This window comes from Carcharodon carcharias, chromosome 4 (assembly GCF_017639515.1).
Source record: "Carcharodon carcharias isolate sCarCar2 chromosome 4, sCarCar2.pri, whole genome shotgun sequence".
In the NCBI taxonomy this organism is placed as follows: domain Eukaryota; kingdom Metazoa; phylum Chordata; class Chondrichthyes; order Lamniformes; family Lamnidae; genus Carcharodon; species Carcharodon carcharias.
Genome location: NC_054470.1, coordinates 129,873,765 through 129,895,320, shown reverse-complemented (window position 1 = coordinate 129,895,320; position 21,556 = coordinate 129,873,765). Strand labels below are relative to the sequence as shown.

The window sequence follows — 21,556 nt, the reverse complement described above, 5'->3', positions numbered from 1 at the left end:
TGCCAACACCAAATGTATCTTCCCCACCCCTCCCTTGTCAGCATTCCGAAGGGACTGTTTCCTCCCTAACACCCTGGTCCACGCCTCAATCACTCCCAAAACCTTTTCCTCTTTCCGCAGCACCTTCCCATGTAAATGCAGAAGATGTGACAGCTGCCATTTATTCTCCTTTTTCCTCACCATCCAAGACCCCAAACACTCATTCCAGGTGAAGCAGTGATTTACATGTGCTTCTTTCAATTTAGTATACTGTATTTGCTGCTCACAATGCGGTTTGCTCTTCATTGTGGAGACCAAATGCAGATTGGATGACCACTTTACAGACCATCTCTGCTCAGTCCACAAGCACAACCCTGAGCTTCCAGTAGCCTCCCATTTTAATTCTTCGCCTTACTCTCACGCTGACATCCCCATCCTTGGCCTGCTGCAGTGTTCCAGTGAAGCTCAACGCAAGCCCGAGGGACAGCCCATCTTTTATTTAGACACTTTACAGCATTCTGGACGCAACACTGAGTTCAAAAATTTAAGATTCATTAACCCTTTCCCCAATTTTGTTTCCTTTCTTTGCTTATGTGCCAGTCTTAATCTTGTTTTTCAAGTTTTTGCTTTCGGACACAACTGTTCATTATTTTGTCACTCACACCCAGTCTGGACAAATCTTTTGTTTCTTTATTGCAGCCATTACCACTCCCTTTGCCTTTGTCATATCACCACTCCTGCAATCTACAATATGACAAACCATCCCTTCTATTCTTCATCCACCCTCTGCCCTTTCACTTGCTCAAAGCCTATTCAATTTTCTACCTTCCATCAATCAGGTCCTTGACCTGAAACTTTAACTCTGTTTCTCTCTCTACAGATTCTACCAGACCTGCTGGGTATTTCCAACACTTTGGGCGGAATTTTCCAAGACCACTGGCAGCGGGCATGATAGGTGGCATGCGCGGAAAATATGGCAGGTCGTGATCGTCTGCTCAGCCCTCCAACAGTGGACCGCGTTTCTGCCATCGGTCGGCGGGGAGCTAATTGTAATACATTAGCATATAATTAAAAGGCCATTCCCACCGGGCTCTTGGAACCCCGCCATATCATCCGTCCATGCGGGTGGGAAAGCACACCGACATGTTTCACAACAGCACGCAGGCAGCGTTCACTTTGGGGAACTGAGGTGAGTGAGCAGCAGCGTTCTCTACAGCTCACCCATTGTTTACAGGCCTCAGGAGTGCTGGGGGGTGGAGGACACTGATGCCCTGCCCCGCAGGTGACTGCTGAGGGGTGGGGGGCGTCTGGGGGCAAGTGCTGACTAGCCTCGGAAGTGAGTGGTGAGGGGGGGTGTGGGTCAAGTGCTGCCCTGGCGCTGCATCCCACGCATAGGCAATCGAGGTGGGAGGCAGGATAAGCAAGGGAAGTGGCCACGCATTAGGGACACCTGTATAAAGTGACCATGCCCCTGTAACTGAGACAGATCAGGCGCAGCCTGAACCTGTGATTGGGGTCAGGCTCCTAGCCTGCCCGCTCATGCAAACATCATGGAGGCACCAAAGGGCCACCAAGATCTCCGTACCTTACCCCCACTCCGCAGCACCATCCTGCCCCCCACCCCACCCCCCAACCCCATTCTCGGCCCACACTTGGAGTCAGCCACCACTTTATTGGACTGTGGAGCAGTTGGACTGCACATGTTGTACAGTCTCCTCGTCAATGCTGGCCATGCTTGCAGTTGCTCCTGGGCAGCATGCGCACAGCTCCTTGCAATAGCAGTATCCCGGTTTGGGCCAGTGTTCCCCATGACGCAGGTTGACAGGGTGGCCATGCAGCGCACTCGGCTCTGGCCATCAGGGGGGTGGCCAGCATTCTCTGGGAAGCGTTAATGGTGATGTCCTTTGCACTGGCAGTGAGTGAGGGTCCTCTGGGTGTGTGATGGGTTTGTGAGTGTGTGAGTTGGGAGTGATGAAAAGAATGACTTACCCCTGGTGGAACGGAGGAGATCATTCATCCTTTTGTGGCACTGAGTGGCTGTCCTCTGCAGGGCATTCGCACTGACCACCGCTGCCACCACCTCCCAAGCCAGGTTGGTGACATTGCTGCCCATCTTGTGGCCAGAGCGGGGGTAGAGCACAACCCAATTGGCCTCCACAGCATCCAGCAGTCACTCAAGGGTCCCATCACTGAAGTGGGGAGCTGCAGTCTTTTTGCCTTTGCTGTCCACGTCTCCCAGGAAGCGGTGGTAAGCTGGTGGCGATAAACGCTTTGCTGGCGGCTGCCTTTTAAAGATGGCGGCTGGCGTGATGCAACAGCGAAGTGATGGCAAGTGGACGAATGAGATCCCACCTGCCATGGAAAAGGCGTGTTTCACAGGAGTGAATATATAATGAGGGGGGCTTGGGAAGATATGGCGGGAAGACCCGCCATTTTCATTGGCGGATAGGACTCCATTTTACCCGCCCGCTACCACACTTAGCACAATTCTGGGAAAATTCCGCCCTTTGTGTTTTTATTCTAGGAATCTGGCAGCACCCTCAAGTGCATTTGGAGCTATTGTCTCAAAATGTATTCATTCAATTTAAGAACGAAAACTGTCAGAGAATTAACAAATTACGAACTGAACCATCCACTCTAAGCACATGAATTAATTATAAAGCCTGATAACAGCAAATCAATATTTGGGACGTTTTCGATCTTACAAATTGGGCAGAAAATCACATTGGAAAGGTTTTCCAATAAACAAGTACAATGATAATCCCATAAGATATACTTAGTTGATTTTCCAACAACAAAGCTGAGTGGTTTCTAAGTATACTCAGTCTTTTGCTGATGCAACCCTGGACTGCAAAGTCATTTATGCTTATGTAGTGCCCTCTAGTGGCCTGGGTACATTCTATAGGTGGCTCAAGCCAATTTCTATACGTGTGCTCTTTCCAAATGGGAGTTATAAGGCACCAGGCAATACTAGGAGCCCCAGCTAATTTTCTTCCCCTGAACCCAGAAGGCAGTTATATTTTGAGAAAAAAATTATTGGCCCAGGTCTTCCAAGGAGCGGCAATCATCACGGATTCCCTTTCCACTCAAACTCTTCCCCCGTCTCGACACTCCTCCACATTTCTTGGCAGGTCTTCCAAGTTTGGCTTTCCTAGAAATGCGGAATGCAGCATCCTTTGGAGCACTCCGTGGGATCGCAGTAGAGTCGGAGGAAGACAGGACACACCCCCATTTAACGGCACTAGTTGTTTAAAAGTCTAGTGTGAATGTCAGTGAATAAGTGAATGGATGAACGAGTAGGTGGTAGAGTGGGTAGGTGGGTGAGGCAAGTGGGTAAGTGAGTAGGGTGGGTGAGGTGGTAGGTGGGTGAGGTGGTGGTGAGTAGGGTGGCAGGTGGGTAAGAAAGCAGGTGGGTGTGGTGATAGGTGTGTGGGTGTGAGAGTGGGTGGGTAGATTGTGGGCTGTCAGGTCGGATTGGAGGGGCAGTCATGTTTGTTTGGGGCACAGTCAGGTGGTCTTGAGGCAAGCATTTGGGGAGTAGTTAAGGGGTCATTGGATTGGGTGTAGTTGGGCGTTCGTTGTGGTGTCAGAGGGTTATTTGGGTGGTGGGGGTGGTAGTGAGGTTGGCTCAGTTCGGAGGTTGTGGGGTGGGGTAAGGGTAGTTAGTTGGTGGTTGGGGGTAGTTGGGGCTCAGGAGGGTAATCGGGTGGTGGGGTGAAGTGGTCTGGGGCACAGTCAGGGTTCGGTGGGAAGGCGGGGTAGTCAGGGGATCAGTGTGAGTGATTCAGGGAGGTCAGTTCTGTAGTTACCCAGGAGTTAAACTAGGTTTTAATCTGTTTATTCAGATAAGTCCTGCGGAACTGTCCAAAGTCTCTGACTTTAACTCAGAGTCAAACATATGCGGAGGACCCCATGGAGCAGGGGAACTGCCAGTTGGAAGTTCAAACTTCCCGGGCAATTCCCACATAGTTCAGTGAGCCAGCACTTCCATGGGGTCCCAACGTGCATTCTGGGTCATATGCAGTTCGTCTCTGACAATATGGAGACTGGAAGACATGGGCCATTAACTTGCTTTAATATTGCACCTTTAACCTATCCCAGCATTTTTACACAGACAAGTGTAAGGAAAATGGACATAGGCAGAGAGAGTTGTTTTAAAAAGTGACCAAAGTCTCAGCTAAAGGTTTCAAGAAAGTTTTAAAGGCAGAGAGATTCAGGGATCAATTCCAAAACTTAGGATTTATGCAATGGAAGACTCTGCTGCTAACTAAGGGTGGAAAGGAAAGAGAGATGTACAAAAGATCATAGTCAGGGGGAAGATTGTTTAGTGAGTTATAAGGCTGGAGCAGACTGCAGTGATAGGGTGGACGCAATGCTATAGAAAAATTTAAAATCAGGATGTGAATTTTTAATTTAATGCATTGGAAAGCAGGAATCTAATATAGGTCCGTGAGATTGGTTAAGAGACAGAAAACAAAGATTAGGAAAAAAGGTCAATTTTTGCACTAGCAGGGCACCACAAGGATAGGTGCTTGGATCTCAACTATTTACAATCAATATCAAGGATTTAGATGAGGTGACTGAGTGTCTTATATCCAATTTTGCTGACAATACGAAACCAGATGGGAAAGTAAGCTGTCAGGAGGACATAAAAAAACTACAAAGGGATGTAGGCTAGTTAAGTGATTGGACAGGGAAATATTCAATGGAATGGAATGTGGCAAAGTGTGAAACTGTCCACCCTGGTAGGAAAAATAGAAAAGAAGAATTTTAAAAAAGATGAGAAACTAGTAAATGCTTTCTTTGAGTGTCTTTATACACAAGTCATAGAAAGTTAACATGCAGGTAGATCAAATAATTAGGAAGGTAAATGGTATGTTAGGAACACCACGGGAACACCATCACCAGCAAGTATCCTCACATCATCCTGACTTGGGACTATATCACAGTTCCTTTCACTGTCACTTAGCCAAGATCTTGGAACTCCCTTCCTAACAGCACTGTGGGTGTACCTACACCAGAGGGACTGCAGTGGTTCAAGGAGGCAGCTCACCACCGCCTTCTCAAGGGCAATTAGGGATGACCAACAACAGCCTAGCCAGGGATGCCCATATCTCATGAAAGAGAAAAAAATAAATCTTTATTGCAAGGGGGTTGAAGTGTACAGTAAAGAAGCCCTGGTGAGACCACATCTGGAGTACTGCATACTGTCTGCATACTCTTTGATCTCCTTACTCAAGGAAGGAAATACTTGGTTCAGAGGGGGTACAACAAAGGTTCACCAGATTGATTCCTTAGCTGAGAGCTAAACAATGAGCAAAGGTTGAATAGAATGTGCTTAAGTACTCCGGAGTTTAGAAGAAGCAGAGGGGATCTCTCTCATTGAGATCGATAAGATTCTAATAGATATTGAGAGAATTGAAATAAAAATAGAAAGTGCTGGAAATACTCAGCATCTGTGGAGAGAGAAACAGAGTTAACGTCCAATACTATTCTTCTTCAGAACGGTTCTCCAGTTTCAGATCTCCAGCATCCATAGTATTTTGCTTTTATTTTAAATGCTGAGAGACTGTTTTTCTGGTTGGGGAGTTTAGAACTAGGGGTCATGGGGCAGAATTGACTCAGATTTGCACTATGTGCGGTAGCGGGCAGGAAAAAGGACATTCTACCTGCTAGCCGCAATGGTGGCTTTTCACACTGTATCACAATCCTGCCTCATTAATCATGCATTCCTGGGAAACATACTGTTTCGATGCTGGGTGGCCTCCGATTCACCTGCCGCACCATCACCTCACTGCTTCATCATGCCGGGCATCACATTTAAAGTGCAGCTGTACTAAGGACTGCTGCAGAGAAGACATGGCCCTGAAAAGCATGAAGACTGTGCCCCTTGGTTTCATGACGTGCCCCTCGAGTGCCTTTTGGATGCCATGGAGACTCACCATGATGTCCTCTACACCGCTCTGGCCACAGGAGGGACAGCACCACTACCACTCCAGCTTGGTAGGCAATGACAGTGGTGATTAAGCCAATGCTACACAGAAGAGGTTGGCCATCCAATGCAGGTGGAGGATGAATGATCTAATCCCTGCAGCCAGGGTACGGCAGCCAACTCATCACTCTAAACTCACCCATTCAAGCCCATTACACATTCACTGGCATCTCACTCACTGCCAGCTCAAGGGACATCACCGCTCACTCTCTCACATCTCCATCTGGCCTCATCTCCTCTGGAGACTGCCTCCTCAGCCTCATCATCTTGAGGCCACTTGCACAGATCAACGTATGCCCCCATACACGCCCTGGGATACCCTCCTTTCCCAGTACAGCCCTTGCCCTGCAGCCTCTTCCCTTGCCTGAGGTCACTTCTCCCCCTTCACTAAGCAAGTCCTAGCCCTGCAGCTGTTGAAAAGCCACCCCTGCCTTATGGCTGGTCTGGTAGGTAGAGACATGCCCGAGAGCCCCCATAAAAGTGATGTGGTGCTGTCTGCAAAGCCTGGTGTGACAACTGTAAGTGCTGCCTGAAGCAAGGTAGACAAACAAACCTCAAAGTCACGAGCAAAGTGTAGCTCGCCAGGTGCACAGATGATAGAGTGTGGTGGGATAATTCCGGTAAGCTGGGCATATAATGATATGCAGATGTATTACAATGATGTTCCCGATGTCCAACAATGGGTAATACAGACTGCCATTGAGGAGCAGAGTGAATTACTGCAAACTGGTTTCATGATGTCATGAAATCAATTTTTGGCCTTCTCACCATATTGTCTGCTCATACCTCCAAACATGCCCAACGATAACAGGCACGGAAAATTCCACCCATATTCTCAGGATAAGGTTCAGCCATTTGGGACTGAAACAAGGAGAAATTTCTTCACTCTGAAGGTAGTGAATATTAGGAATTCTTTACCCCAGGGGGCTACAGATCGATAGATTTTTGGACACTAGGAGAATCAAAGGATATGGGATTGAGCAGGGAGATGATCAACCCTGGTCTCATTGAATGGGGCAGAGGCTCAAGAGAACATATTGGCCCCTCCTGCTCCTCTTCTTTTGTTCTTATAGAATCATAGAATTCTACAAGACAGAAAGAAACCATTTGATCTGTTCTGGATCTTTTGAAAGGCTGTCTAGTTATTTCAAAGAGGCAATGATTTGGGTAAAGGCACATTCCCATGAAGGAGAAAGGAAGGCTGTCCAAAGTTAGAGCCCTCTTGATGATGAAAGATATTGGGGGGAAATTTGTTTGTGTGGCACATAATGTGATATACATCAATTCCTAATTGCCCTTGTTCAGAGGGCATTTGAGAGTCAACCACATTGCTGTGGGTCTGGGGTCCCATGTAGGCCAGACCAGGTAAGGACAGCAGATTTTCTTCCCTAAAGGGCAATAGGAAACCAGATGCCAACAATCAGCAATGGTTTCAGACTTTTAATTTCCAGATTGTTATTGAATTCAAATTTCACCATCTGACATGGGTGGGATTTGAACCCAAGTCCCCAGAGCATTACCCTGGGTCTCTGGATTATCAGTCCAGTGCCAATACCACTATGCCTCCACCTCCCCTTATGTTGCAGTGGCAGAAGTCTGTATTGAATAGGATGGGGTGGGGGTGAATTTTCGGATGGGAAACCGGGAAGTCTAGGTTTCTCCACATATTGTACAGTTTTAACACCACAGTGTACAACTTTTCTTCATGACAGATTACCTGCCCAGAGTCAGCCTGGTTGGTCAGCCTGGGCTCCAGTTTGGGGAGGTCCCTGGGGTACTATGTTCAGGAGAAGCTCAAAAGCCTGGAGGTTGTTTACTTTTACATTCTGCACCATTTCTTTTACTGGTTCCCTCTTTCTAACATTAATGTTCTTACAGTTTCCTAAGTTATACCTGTGACTACACTTCAAAAGCAACGGAGATATGTGGCTATGTAAAACACTAACCCAAATGGGGTTAGGGCAAGGGTGAAATCTAGAAGCCCTAATGGGTCAAAGAGTAGGCTGAAAAAAATCTTCTTTTCCAGCAGCAATATCCAGGACCTGCATTCTGGACTGACTTCTGCTGTCCAACATGTCTAGCACTTTTGAAAGAGGCAGCATAGATCCACTGAGAGTACCATTCAGGTCAGAATTCTTGAAGTAGTCCAGGAATGGCCTTCCATCTTCCACCCTTCATAAATATCACCACCAAATCTCCAAACCTCTGCTGCCCATACCCTAACTTGCACCAAGTCCTATTCACCCATTACCCATGTGCTTGCTGATTTACTTTGGCTCCTGGTCAAGCAACACCTTGATTTACAATTTCACATCCTTGTTCTCAAATCTCTCTATGGCCTCACTCCACCCGATCTCCTTAATCTACTCCTGCTCTACAATTCTCCGATATCTCTGCATTCATCTAATCTTGGCCTCTTCTGCATGCCCGAATTTGATCACACCAGCATTGGTAGTCATGCTATCAGCTGCCTAAAATCTAAACTCTGGAATTCCCTCCTATTCCTCATTCTCTACCTCTATCCTCCTTCAAGATGTTCCTTAAACCTACCTCTTTAAGGAAGCCCTTCTTTGGCTAGGTGTCAGGAACTGTTTATTTACTCTGCCGTGGAGCAGCCTGGGAGGCTTTGCTATGTTAAAAGTACAATGTAAATGCAAGCAGTTGTTGTACATAGGAAATAGGAACAGGGGTAAGACAATCAGCTTATCGAGCCTGCTCTGCCATTTAAACAGATCATGACTGTTGGTACATATACATTTTCCCCTCTATCCCCACTATCCCTTGATGTCATTCATAATCAGAAACCTATCAATTTCTGACTTGAACATGCTCAGTGATTGATCTTCCACAGCTCTCTGGGGTAGAGAATGTAGTGGAATTCCCCCAGAGTCTGACAGCAAACAAAGGGAAAGGACTTAACAACTGCCAGCCACCACATTAGCACCACTCCACCCCCAACCCTCCCACCAAATCATTTTTGGAGGAGTCTAAGAGGAGCAGAAATCACAGAATCGCAGAATTGTTACAGTGCAAAAGGAGGCCATTTGGCCCATTGCGTCTGCACCGGTTCTCCAATTGAGCTATTCGCCTAGTTCCATTTCCATGTGTTCTCCCCATAACCCTGAACATTCTTCCTTTTTAGATAATAGTCTAATCCAGAAAAATCCTGTGGATCTCAGCAGGTGATGCTCCCAATTTCTGCCCTTCCCAACCCAGAAATAGCATGACTCATTCTTAGCTGTCATTTAGAAAACAATTGGAAACAAGCAGGACATTTCAGTAAAATAACTCATAACTGATAGGCGAGAGAACTTTTCGAGAAAGGGCTGATTAGTCAGATACAGCAAACCACTTTCTATTCTAATGACATGATGGAAGTATAGTATGCGAAAGAAAATTGCTTTAAGATTTAATCTGAAAATAATTAATAAATTTCAAAAATATTTAACTAAGGTACATATACACTATCCTAAAAGTTGATTAATTTCAATGGAAGATGTTTTATCGTAAAATAATAATTAATTCCAAAATTATGCAGATTTAGTTGTTACAATGGCCCGTAACTTCCAAGAAGTGGCAATCAGAGTCAAATTTTTTTTATTCATTCATGGGGTGTGGGGATCGCTGGCTAGGCCAATATTTATTGCCCATCCCTAATTTCCCTTGAGAAGGTGGTGGTAAGCTGCCTTCTTGAACAGCTGCAGTCCATGTGGTGTAGGTACCCCCACAGTGCTGTTAGGAAAGGAGTTCCAGGATTTTGACCCAGTGACAGTGAAGGAACAGCAATATATTTCCAAATCAGGATGGCGAGTGGCCTGGAGGGGAACTTCCAGGTGATGGTGTTCCCATGTATCTGCTATCCTTGTCCTAGATCGTAGTAGTTGTGGGTTTGGAAGGTGCTGCCTAAGGAGCCTGGTTGAGTTCCTGCAGTGCTTCTCGTAGATGGTACACGGTGCTGCCGCTGAATGAATGTTTGTGGATTCCCACACCACTGGCGGGATTTTCTGCACCCACCCCCTGCCGCAATCTTCTGGTCCCACCACAAGTCAATAGACTTCTGGCTGGGCCACCGCATCACCCACGACGGGGCCAGATAATCCCGGCCCACGAGTGATTGTTTGTGGATTCCCACTCCGCTTCTAGTTTTTTACTTTGAAACCCAGCTGCTCCTTTCTCACCAGACCTTCCTACTGAGGCCAGGCCAGATCAGTATAGTGCAGCAGGTGCCAAAGTCCTTGTGTCGAGAGCAGGAGAGTCAGTGGTAAAGAAGCCACGCCCCCTTTTTTACAGCACTGGCTGCCGTAAAGCAGATAGGTTTAAAGGTATAGCCACTTTTAGAAGCCAATGAGAAGGTAACTTTGTCAGGTAAGTGGGTAGGATTGGGGTTTGGGGGGTAGGGGATCAGTTGGTTGGTAGGGGGAAATCGGGTGATCAGTGGGCAGGGGGGGATCAGGGGGTTTGGGTGGATTCAGGTGGTCAGTGGGGGGTTGGGGACTCAGGTGGTCGGGAGGTGCGTGGTCAGCGGAGGCTGGGATCGGGTGATCAGTGGGAGTCAGGTGGTCAGTCGGGGTGTTGAGTGATCGGGGGGTACATGGTCAGTGGGGTCTTGGGATCAGGTGGTCAGTAGGGGATGAGGTCGGGTGATCAGTGGGAATGGGGGTTAATGTGGGGGTGGGCGTCAGGTGGTTGAGGGGTGGTCAGTGGAGCGGGGAGGGGGGTCTGGGTGGTCGGAGAATGGTCAGTGGGTGGATAGTGAGTGGGGGGGGTCAGGTGGTCGGGGGTGTGGTCAGTGAAGCCTGGTTGGGTAGTCGGTGTGAGGGTGATAAGTGGGTTGGGGGGTTAGTGGGGTGAGGTAAGGTGGTCAGTGGTGGGGTGGTCAGTGGGAGGGGCAGGTGGTCAGGAGTGGTGGTCACTGGGGGGGAGTGGAGAGTAGGCAGGGGTAGGGGCTCTTGTAGAAAGTTGGGGGTGTGCAGGGAGTCCCTGTAGGGGGGTCAGGGGTGCAGTTGGGGGGGTCACAAGGGTGTTTGCAGGTGTGGGAGAGTCTGGTAGAGGATCAAGCATGTTGTGGGAGTCCCTGGGGTGGTTGGATTGGTTGGGCCAGGGGTGGGGGGTGGCACAGGGGGTGGTGTCAGTATTACAGTTACCCATGAGTTAGAAGTAGTTTTAACCCTTCTAACATTTTCTGGGTAACTATTGGCATAAGATAGTCTGAATCTTCTGAAGTTTGTGATTTATATTATATTTTCGGATGCTTTCCATTGCAGGGCAATTGCCCAACAGAAGTTTGAACTTCCCGGGCAATTACTGTGCAATCCTTACCATAAGACCATAAGACATAGGAGCAGAAATTAGGCCAATCGGCCCATCGAGTCTGCTCCGCCATTCAATCATGGCTGATAAGTTTCTCAACCCCATTCTCCCGCCTTCTCCCCGTAACCTTTGATCCCCTTACCAATCAAGAACCTATCTATCTCAGTCTTAAATACACTCAATGTCCTGGCATCCACAGCCTTCTGTGGCAATAAATTCCATTGATTCACCACTCTCTGACTAAAGAAGTTTCTCCTCATCTCTGTTTTAAAAGGTCTTCCCTCTACTCTGAGGCTGTGCCCTCAGGTCCTAGTCTCTCCTACTAATGGAAACATCTTCCCCACGTCCACTCTATCCAGGCCTTTCATTATTCTGTAAGTTTCAATCAGATTCCCCCCTCAACCTTCTAAACTCCATCGAGTATAGACCCAGAGTCCTTAAACGTTCCTCATATCTTAAGCCTTTCATTCCTGAGATCGTTCTCATGAACCTCCTCTGGACCCTCTCCAGAGCCAGCACATCCTTCCTGCGATACGGGGCTCATGTGGTCTGACCAGCGCCTTATAAAGCCTCAGCAGCACATCCCTGCTTTTATATTCTAGTCCTCTCAAAATAAATGCCAACATTGCATTTGCCTTCCTAACTACCAACTCAACCTGCAAGTTAACCTTAAGAGAATCCTGGACTAGGACTCCCAAGTCCCTTTGTACTTCAGATTTCTGAATTATCTCCCCATTTAGAAAATAGTCTAAGCCTCTATTCTTCCTACCAAAGTGCATGACCTCACACTTCCCCACGTTGTATTCCATCTGCCACTTCTTCGCCCATTTTCCTAACCTGTCTAAATCTTACTGGGGGATTTCCGGGGGGAGATGGAGTGGGTGGGGAGTTCGCCAGCACATCTTTATGATGCCCTGGAGCATGGAAGTTACAGGGCTATATTTATAAATGTGCTCCACCTATACCAAAAACAAACATGTTGCCATTTTCAGATGCACAAAAAATTACAGCCAAAATGGAGAATATCATCATTGTTGCAAAGTAAAACCAGGAGATCTGGGTGTGGATGGAAGGACCTTCTTTCATCCCATTGATGATGGAGCCATATCTAGAGATCTTAATGTGTATAGTTTGACAGGCAGGAATGATTGCTTAGCATCTGCTCAATATTTTTGTGTTCTGTAACTGCTATGTCATTAGAGAAAGCCACTGTAAATCATAGATGTTATAGTTATGGGTTAAGACAATATTGTTGCATTGATGCCAAATAACCTCAACGATTATGGGCAGAACATTACGCTCATTGGGCAGGTACGTGCCCAATCCAAATGAATGTAAAATGAGACACGATGACGTTGTGCGAGTGTCCCGACATTATCGCGCACTCATGTGATATTTCGGTCGGCGGGCATGCACAGGAGTCGGCAGCGTGTCCGCTGACAATTAACAGGCCTACTAAGGCCAGTAAAGTAATAATTAAATGAAATTTTTTTGCTGCCTGTCCAACCTTACGGTTAGCCGGCAGGTGATGGATTTTTTAGGAAACCTCATCCATGGACGGCTCACATTTCCAACAGCAATTAAAAATTAAATAAAAATTTTTAGATTTCATTCATAACATGTCCTTCTCATGTGACAGAGTCACATGAAGGTGGTGATGGTGATGGGAGGGAAACCTATACATCTATAGGCATTAAGTCAGCACTGCATGAACTCCAGTGTTAATGGGCTTCGGAAGGTTAACTTTTTTCCCCTACCATGATGACTTCTTACCAAGGCCTGACAATTTTTAGTGTACTGCTGAAAGCAAAAATAATATTATGGGGGGGAAAAAAGCAATTCAGATGTGAGGAATCATTTTATTACAGTAATAATAACCTTAAGCATTAAAAACGTAAAATAGAATTTTAATTAAAAATTGGAATATTTTAATTCTACTCACCTTGCTCCTTCCCCAATTCATTTTCTCATTCTCGATCTGGAATATTTTTATTTTTCTAATTTATTAAATTTTTTCAGAAAACTAATTTAATAATCTATTTGAGCCTTTCTTATAACTTCAAATCTTGCCTTTTTTCTTCTCTCAGTTGCCTCTACTAATTTTGAAGTTCGAAGAATTTTTTAAAAAAAATCTGGGCCCAGTTGTGAGTGTGAGAGTTTGGTCAAGTTCATGTGCACCACAGAACTCCAGCCAAAGGCTGTAGGGTCAGGTACAAGCCTCCTTGGATAGGCCTTTAGCAGTGCAGACATGTGCCTATGGCATCCATGATCCTCCCCATTCCCCAATCACTGATACTGCAAATATGGGTTGTAGTTGACTGGCACCAGGATTCCCTGGTTAACTGCACCCTCTTGTCCAAAAACAATGGAGTGAGGCCTCAGCACCCACCAATTCCTCAGCACCCACCAATTCCTCTACCCCCACCAATCTCCACGGTGCTGGTCATGGCCCCACTTCCATTTGTTTAGGCAAGGAATGGCTGATAAGACTAGGCATATCTTTGCAGATGCTATGGCATGGAAATAAAAAACAGGAGTGTTGTTATAGGCTATCAATTCACTATTACCCATTTCACACTATTATCCATTTCGCACTATCACTTATGTTCAATTCTGTCCCCTCGTCTTTGAGGCGGGTCCTGGAACAGCATCTGCTAGGGTAGTCATGGCTTCATCCAGTCTTAAGGTACAAATCAAAATGATTATGTGCCATGCTGTGCAGGTTGAAACATCCATTATGCAGCTCAACTTACATGTCCTGCTTTTTATTACACCATTCCCAGCTGGCATTATTAGCGGAAATTTTCTGTTCAGTTTTTAAAATATAAGTACACGAAAGAGCATGAAAAAAGAGAATTTTCACCTTGTCAGTGCATCCTGCAAAACATGGGGACAGGTAGGTGATGCCATCAGACCCACAGACTGGGTTGAAGGTTTCTTTTGTACAGCCACAATTTTCGTTACATGGTACAGTTAGATTCCTTTGGAACCCAGTGAAAGAGCTGAAAAAAATTTAAGAAATCACAAGTGAGAAAATGTTCAGAAACTAAAAGTTATGTTTAAACCCTAACAGGGCCGCCAATCTATTTGGACATTCCTATGCAGCCAAGCCCAGATGCTGCTAACATACAATTTTTACATGTTCCAGACATAGTAGGAATGTGATTACTATAATAGAATCGCTGAGCAAGTTGATGCTGTCCTCAACAGTCTTACAGGTTAATACAGTGTCAGGCCAACTGTATGAATCTTTTCTCTAGCTTGTTTCCAATGATGGTAGCTTTATGTTGAGGTCAATATTTTTCTCTATTATACAATCTACATTCAAGAGCAGCACACTTGATTTATACAGTCTCCACTAACTGTAATTCATTTGTTCAAGTGATAGATCATCTGTAAATGGCCTTGTAAAATAGAAAGAAAGGTTTAACACAGGTTCAAGTACAAGCAGGGAACTTGTTTACCCACGTGAGTAGTTGCTGAGTGGGATGAGTAGAAAGCCGGGCCTGAGATACAAACTCTGGAACAGGAGGTAATGAAAGGGGTTAATTTTCTTTCAAGAATGAATAGAAAACATCAGGGGACTGAACCAAAGTTTCAGTTTACCATTGAGCTGGTAATCTTATGGTAGACAGAACATTTGGATTTGGAATGGTATTGTCATGGATTCATTGTTTACTCTTCTTGACTGATCAGCTCCAACATGACTTGGTCAGGTAGCTAAATGGTGTGTTTTACATTCCATCCATCTTACCTCAACAGAAGTGCTCTGCCTCCTAGTTAAACCAAACTCCTGTTATTACAGATGAGTTCACAATTCTATTGTTTCCTATTCATAGTAAATGGCAGGGGAAGGAGAATGCAGAGATTCTCAATCAGCCAGATGTGTGATGAGTTAAGGTGTAATTCAGTTGTGAGAAGTGCTTCTATTGTGTCCCTTAACCATAAATTAATTCACTTCCATGAAGTAAGTGGAGCTGTATGTTTTCTGACGAGACAGCCTTACACAGCCTGGCAATAAAAAGCATTCATACAGGTGTACATCTCCAAGCATGGCAGCCATCCATATTTTACTCGGTTTGTGTTTTGGGTTCAGTGTCCACTTGTCTGTATTTATAGACTAAAAATGTCTGTTACATTTAGTTAAAACAACTTTCCAATTTTGGTTCTAAAATGAGACTATAGGTCCCTTATTAGCAAATTCCAAGTGTCTAGATTCTTCTTGACGAGGCCTCCAGAAACACCTCAACAGTACCTGGACAAATACGGTGATGCATGTCTTTCAGGCATTACTCGCGTATGGTATGTTGGTCCCTTAACTTGGATTTCTATGCACCAGTGTTCCAATTTCCAAGAAATGGGTGCAATGTGGTTCAATCTCACCCCTTTCATTTGCAATAATGGAGAGTGTATTGGCAAAGTTATAAAAATACTATACTGGTATATTGTTCCCGATGGAAATGCAGCATGATTATTATATGTAACAAAATAAACAATACCTGCAATTTTACCTACCCTTTTAATCAAAGCTAAATGAGTGTAACTGGCTGACATAACACACTGTCACAGTAAACGATACTTGTGGCAGGAATGAACATGGTTCCAAAAAAAACCATCTGGCGCAAGTGCCTCCCAGTGTCAATGTAAATTAAGGGCTGCTATTAATGTCACATGAGCACAAGAAATAGGAGCAGGAGTAGATGGCAAATTAGCTCTTGAACTTAATCGTGGGGAGACGATGATGTAGTGGTATTGTCAATGGACTAGTTATCTAGAGACCTAGGGTAATGCTCTGGGGACCCAGGTTTGAATCCCACCACGACAGATGGTGGAATTTGAATTCAATAAAGATCTGGAATTAAAAGTCCGATGATAACTATGAAAAGATTGTCGTAAAAACCCAACTAGTTCACTAATGACCTTTAGGAAAGGAGATCTGCTGTCCTTATTTGGTCTGACCTACATGTGACTCCAGATCCACAGCAATGTGGTTGGCTCTTAAAATTGCCCTCTGAACAAGGGCAATTAGGGATGGGCAATAAATGCTGACCTAGCCAGTGATGCCCACATCCCAGGAATAAAAAAAATTAGGCAGATAGCAACCATGGCATTATGTATTGTTCTGTATGTTTCTTTTTCTGTTTTGCAAGGTTCTTATATAATTATATTCTGTTATTATATTCTCATTCTATATATTCCTATATTCTCAGCAGAGCACACAGCTATTGTGTTGCTTAATTTCATAAAACTACCTGCAGATTGATTTTCCACCTGCAGTAGAGGCCTTAATATTGCATCAGGGAGAGTTATGGGTTGTTCCAGCAATAAATCAAAATGCCAAGGCATGAAATGTAGCAACCCTCAAGCAACAGCAAAATAGAGTAGGTTGTTTAGCAAGATATTTCTCAAAGTTTATTATTTTGCTCCCTTACACACCTTCGCAAATCAAAGCTGTAGCAGTCTCCCTATAAGTAACTCAGCTCTTTACTGATCCGAATAGACTAGGAGGAGTCCATGATTTGATGATTATTTTGTTCTGAGTTAATATGAGTACACCTCTGAATTCCACAAAACAATGGTGGACGCCCAGCCAGTCCATCCTCCCCTCTCCTCTCCATCCCATATTCCCACCTTCCCCTTCTCCTCCCCTTCCAATCACCTCCACAACCCCAAATTTGCCTGAGACTTCGCAATGGGGAAACATTGATGAGGTCCTGCTAGATGAGCAATGTCGGGGCTCTAGATGCCTGAATCTTGCCTGAATTATTCTTTGAAGCCTGAGAATAAATCTAAATTGTTCCTTGAGACTCTCCTTGCCAGTGTGCCATTACTGCCTTTCACCTGGTTTTGAGTGCTAACAAGTTCAGGGGCCAGACTTTGAAAGGGAAAGAAGTTGGCTGGGCTTCAGCATCTGTGAACTGGATCTGGAGATGGAAAAACACCTTTTGAAATCAGATGGAGGGTTGCATAATGGGAGAGTGGTTGTTGAGATAACATTCAGGTAAGGAATAATTGGTTTGTTTTTCTCTTTTTAATTAAGAATCTAATAATTGTGAAGTTAAAATGTTTAAAATGAACCGGAATGCGTTATTTTTGATATAAAAATGTTAAATGTTCCAGGGAGCATACCCCGCAATCTCTGTAGAAATATATCTTTGCCTTTAACTGGTGGATTTTCCTCCAGACTTTTTTGAATTTATTTTTTTCCTCCAATACAAATGAAAGAATAGTTCTGCTTAAGTTGTAAAGCCCATGAAACTGCTTGCTTTCATATGTCAGGGCTGTTCTGGGTTGTCAGTCTTTTGGGCTGTGTCGGTTTTTAAAGCTGGCGATCCTATTTAGCTTTTTTAAATACGTAAAGTAAATGGCCGGGATTTTCCTCAAATTGTTACCATTTTTACACACAGGATTTTTGTTATACATCCAGCCAAGTTACAACAGTGGAACAGGGGCAACTCAAGGAAATTCCTGGTGCTTCTGTCTCTATAAATACACGAAAATTCTAAACTAATTACATGAGAAAGGAACATTTAAAGGCTTGACTTGTCCACAAGCCCCCACATCTCCCCACCCATCTCCCTCTCTGAGCGTGGCCATAGATGAACCATAATAAGGCTTAAAAGGGTTGTGGATGGGTCCAGAAGAAACGAAGATGGTTTCTGCCTCTGTCCTGATGTCTGCTGCCACATCCTGCCTGAGATCAGTGGCACTGGTGGTAAAAGGAAAGGAAGTTGCGCAGATTTTCCACGCCTCATCTCACTACTCTCACACATGCAGTGGAATGTTGAAGGGTCAGCTGGCCATCCTCCCTGCTGGACCAGAGGAGTGAGAGAAGGGCAAAAAATCGAGGCCAGTGCTGGTAGATGGCGATCTGGTGAATGGAGATCTACCAGTGATTACTTAGCAGCACCAATAAATGGAAAATTTCCACTTTGAGATTTATCATCCTCACATAGGTGGAATTTAAAAAGTAAACTGATGCTAGAAATGAATATTTGCAAAATGTTTCATGTACTGTGAACTGTTTTCACTCCAGATGATCTCAGTTAGAGTCTGGCGCTACTTTAAGATGAACTCATGCCATACAATTCCACAAGAAAATCATAACCCACAGTGTTACCATGTGCCATTTACCCGTTCATATAGGTGATTGTTGCTCCTGCAACCGGTCCTGTTTCGCAACCCAGAAACAGCAACATAACATATGTAGCTGTTGATAGCATGTTTACAGTCATTGTCATTTTAATGGCTCCCAATGGAGTTAGGCTCATTTTCTTCAGCATAAAGCCACCCAGGAAAATTCCAAGGCACACACAAGGAACAGCAGTCACTCCTAATAAGAGAAACACAGTAAAGACAATGAGCTACTCTTGCAAAGCACATAAACCACACAATAAAATATGTAACCCTGCTAAACATATTTTTTTTATTGGTACAAAGACTGGGCCCCCTGAAGATGTGTGGTTGCCAAAACATCTGATACAAGCACTAGGAGAAACCCATTGGGAATTACTATGATTGAATCTGGCAAACTCACTGGGAAAGGTCTGTTAGTTTTAATAATCTGGGCATATGCTTACACTGCTAGAAGCATTGCATAGATACTCCCCACTTGGAGGCAACCACAATAAGTGGCAGGGGCTGCCTATTCAAGGGAGAGGGCTACTGGGACCCTCCCAGAAACATCTGGATTGTGCCTTGTTGGCAACTTTATAAGGAGGTTGAAAAAATTATTTCAAAATCTTCAGGATCTAGCCTGAGGCCTGGGCTGGAAGGCCAACATGCCTCCTCTCACTGAATATTGCTGAAAAAGACAAGCATGTTGCTAAAGTTTTTGTCTTGCACTCATCAGGACAAACCGAAGCATACCAAATTTCAAACAATCACAATGATCTATATTATAGGGAATGGGGCACTGATTGGCTGGAAAATCAACTCTGATTGGCCAAGGAGAAAGCAACTGGGAACTGTAGGTGTCCAAAGCTCCAGGTAATTCAAAAAAAGGGCTGAATATATTCCTTTTGATTGCAGAGAACGGATCCCTGTGTATGAATGTACATGGCATCTAGAAGGATAAATGAGCCACCTTACATTACTGGCCAGTGAGGTAGTAAATAAATTACATAAAATTTAGATCATCAACAAAAGAACAAAGGGCAAGGTTAATTTGACTTTTACTTCTCAGTAAGGAGATCGTTGGTTAATGTTCCAGTATGGATTTAAGCACATAATCTAGACTGACATTTCAGAGCAGTACTGAGGTGTTGTCCTTTGAATGAGACATTAAACTAGGACCCCCATCTGCCTGTTCAGGTGGATATAAGAGATCCCATAAAACAATTTAAAGCAGAACAGGCAAATTGCCCTGGCCAACATTTATACCTCTGCAAAAGGGATTTGTTGGTCTAATTTATCATTTGTGCAACCTTGCTGTGCTGAAAGCGGCTGGCATGCTGGTTTTCCTAATGATAGCAAATACACTTCAAAAGTTGTTCTCTAGGGGCTGAATATCCCCCCCATCGGTGGGGTTGTGCTGGGGCGGGCAGGAGCGAGTGCGAACCCAATCGGCGCCCCGGATCGGGTGCGTGCCACCATTTTACGTGGGTGGGCCAATTAAGGCCTGCTTAGCACTGAGAGCTCCCTGTGTGGGTGGGTGGGTGGGGTGGAGTCGGTGGGGGGGGGGATTTCCTTGAGTCAGGACCTGCGATCTTTCGCGCATGCACACGAAAGAGCGCAGAAATCTCCCTGAGGCACGGAGGTGCCTGGGGGAGATTAGTTAAAGTTTTTAAAAGCTAAATACAGGAAAGAAAATATTATAAGACATGTCCCCTCATGTGACAGTATCACATGAGCTGGGACATGTCAGGGAACATTAATGGAAAACTTTATTTAATTTATAAAAACTTCATGAAACTTCATCCCGCCTGCCTTTATAGGTCTTTGACAGTTCGGTGGGCACACAGCTGAGACGAACTGAAAATCTAAATGACACGTGGTCATGTCAGGACGCCCGCCCAACGTCACCGCATGTCATTTTACACGTCGGCGAGCAGGCCCTGCCCCTGCTCGCCGACCAGAAAATTCTTCCCTAGGTGTTAAGCACTTTGGAACATTGGAACATAGGAAATAGGAACAGGAGTAGGATTCTCAGCTGGCCAACCATTCAACAGGTCATGGCTAATCACTTACCTCTACACCATTTTTCCTTACTATCCCTATATCCCATGATGTCATTAGTATCCAGAAATCTATCAATTTCTGTCTTAAACATGCTCAATGATTGAGCTATCACAGCTTTGAACTTTGGAATATCTTGAGCATGTGAAAGGTGGTTAAACAGAATAATGGTCCAGATTTTCACCACGACAGAGAGCCTCTCCTGCTGCAGGGTAATACTTGCACAACCTAACACCTCAAAAACATAATGGGGTCAATTTTCCCCTTCAGTCCATTGTTGGTAATCTGTTGGAACAGACTGCCCAATTTTCATTCTATTGAAATCAATGGAATTAAAATTGGGTGGGTTCTCTAAGGTATGAATGAATTGCCCTGACAGATTAATACCCACTCACTCCAATCAAAAATTTATTCCAAGGAGTTGTCAGCAATTGAAAGCACCAAAATAGGTCTCCGCCTCTGCTTTTCCATTATAGACTAAGACAGGGCCAAAAGTAAAGGCAGGAATGAAAGTGTAATGGTTTTACCAGTGGATCTATCTCCTGTTTTTCAGTACTTCTGCAGTACTCCCGGTGCAGTAGCTTAGCAAAGGACAATGAGAACTCAGCCTCATATTTCTCCAAAAGTGGAAAAATTTGCACAGAAAATAAATATTTTAAAAGTTGGCACATTTACACAATTAAGATATATATTTTTAAAAATGATGAGTGTACTGTCATAATATTGTCTAATAGCTTGCCAAAAAAAGGCACATTTGCAAAGGAGTTACAACTGTATCAGCAATTATAACATTATCACATTGCTGATCAAATGTAGCACCACAGCTAGACAGAGTACTAAATTTAGGAGCCTGAATTTTTATCACCGAGATGGGTAGTGGGAGTTGGGAAAATTTCCAGCTCAGCTCGCCTGCCTCAGGAGAAAGTTCCCGCAAAGGCGGGATCTTCATTGCCGGGGGCGAGTGCAGGCTGCAGTCGGGCCAGCCAACTGGGAACGAGGACAGAGGCAGCTACAGGGGCGAAGGCAGATTGTGTAAAAGCCCCATCTCAGAGCTGTGGGACTTTGTCCCAGTTGTAATCAAAATAGAAAGGCACTCCA

The 21,556-nt window shown here is 44.8% G+C and overlaps 1 protein-coding gene across 1 annotated transcript in view; it reads right to left on the bottom strand.

Moving 5' to 3' along the window:
- Positions 1–21,556, bottom strand: part of LOC121277061 (solute carrier organic anion transporter family member 3A1-like) — a 336,748-nt gene that overhangs the window by 26,061 nt on the left and 289,131 nt on the right. The window contains exons 6-7 of the mRNA XM_041185993.1: positions 18,416–18,614; positions 14,145–14,283 (exon numbers count right to left, since the gene is read on the bottom strand). Coding sequence (XP_041041927.1) covers positions 14,145–14,283; positions 18,416–18,614 — 338 coding nt within the window. The remainder of the gene's footprint in view (positions 1–14,144; positions 14,284–18,415; positions 18,615–21,556) is intronic.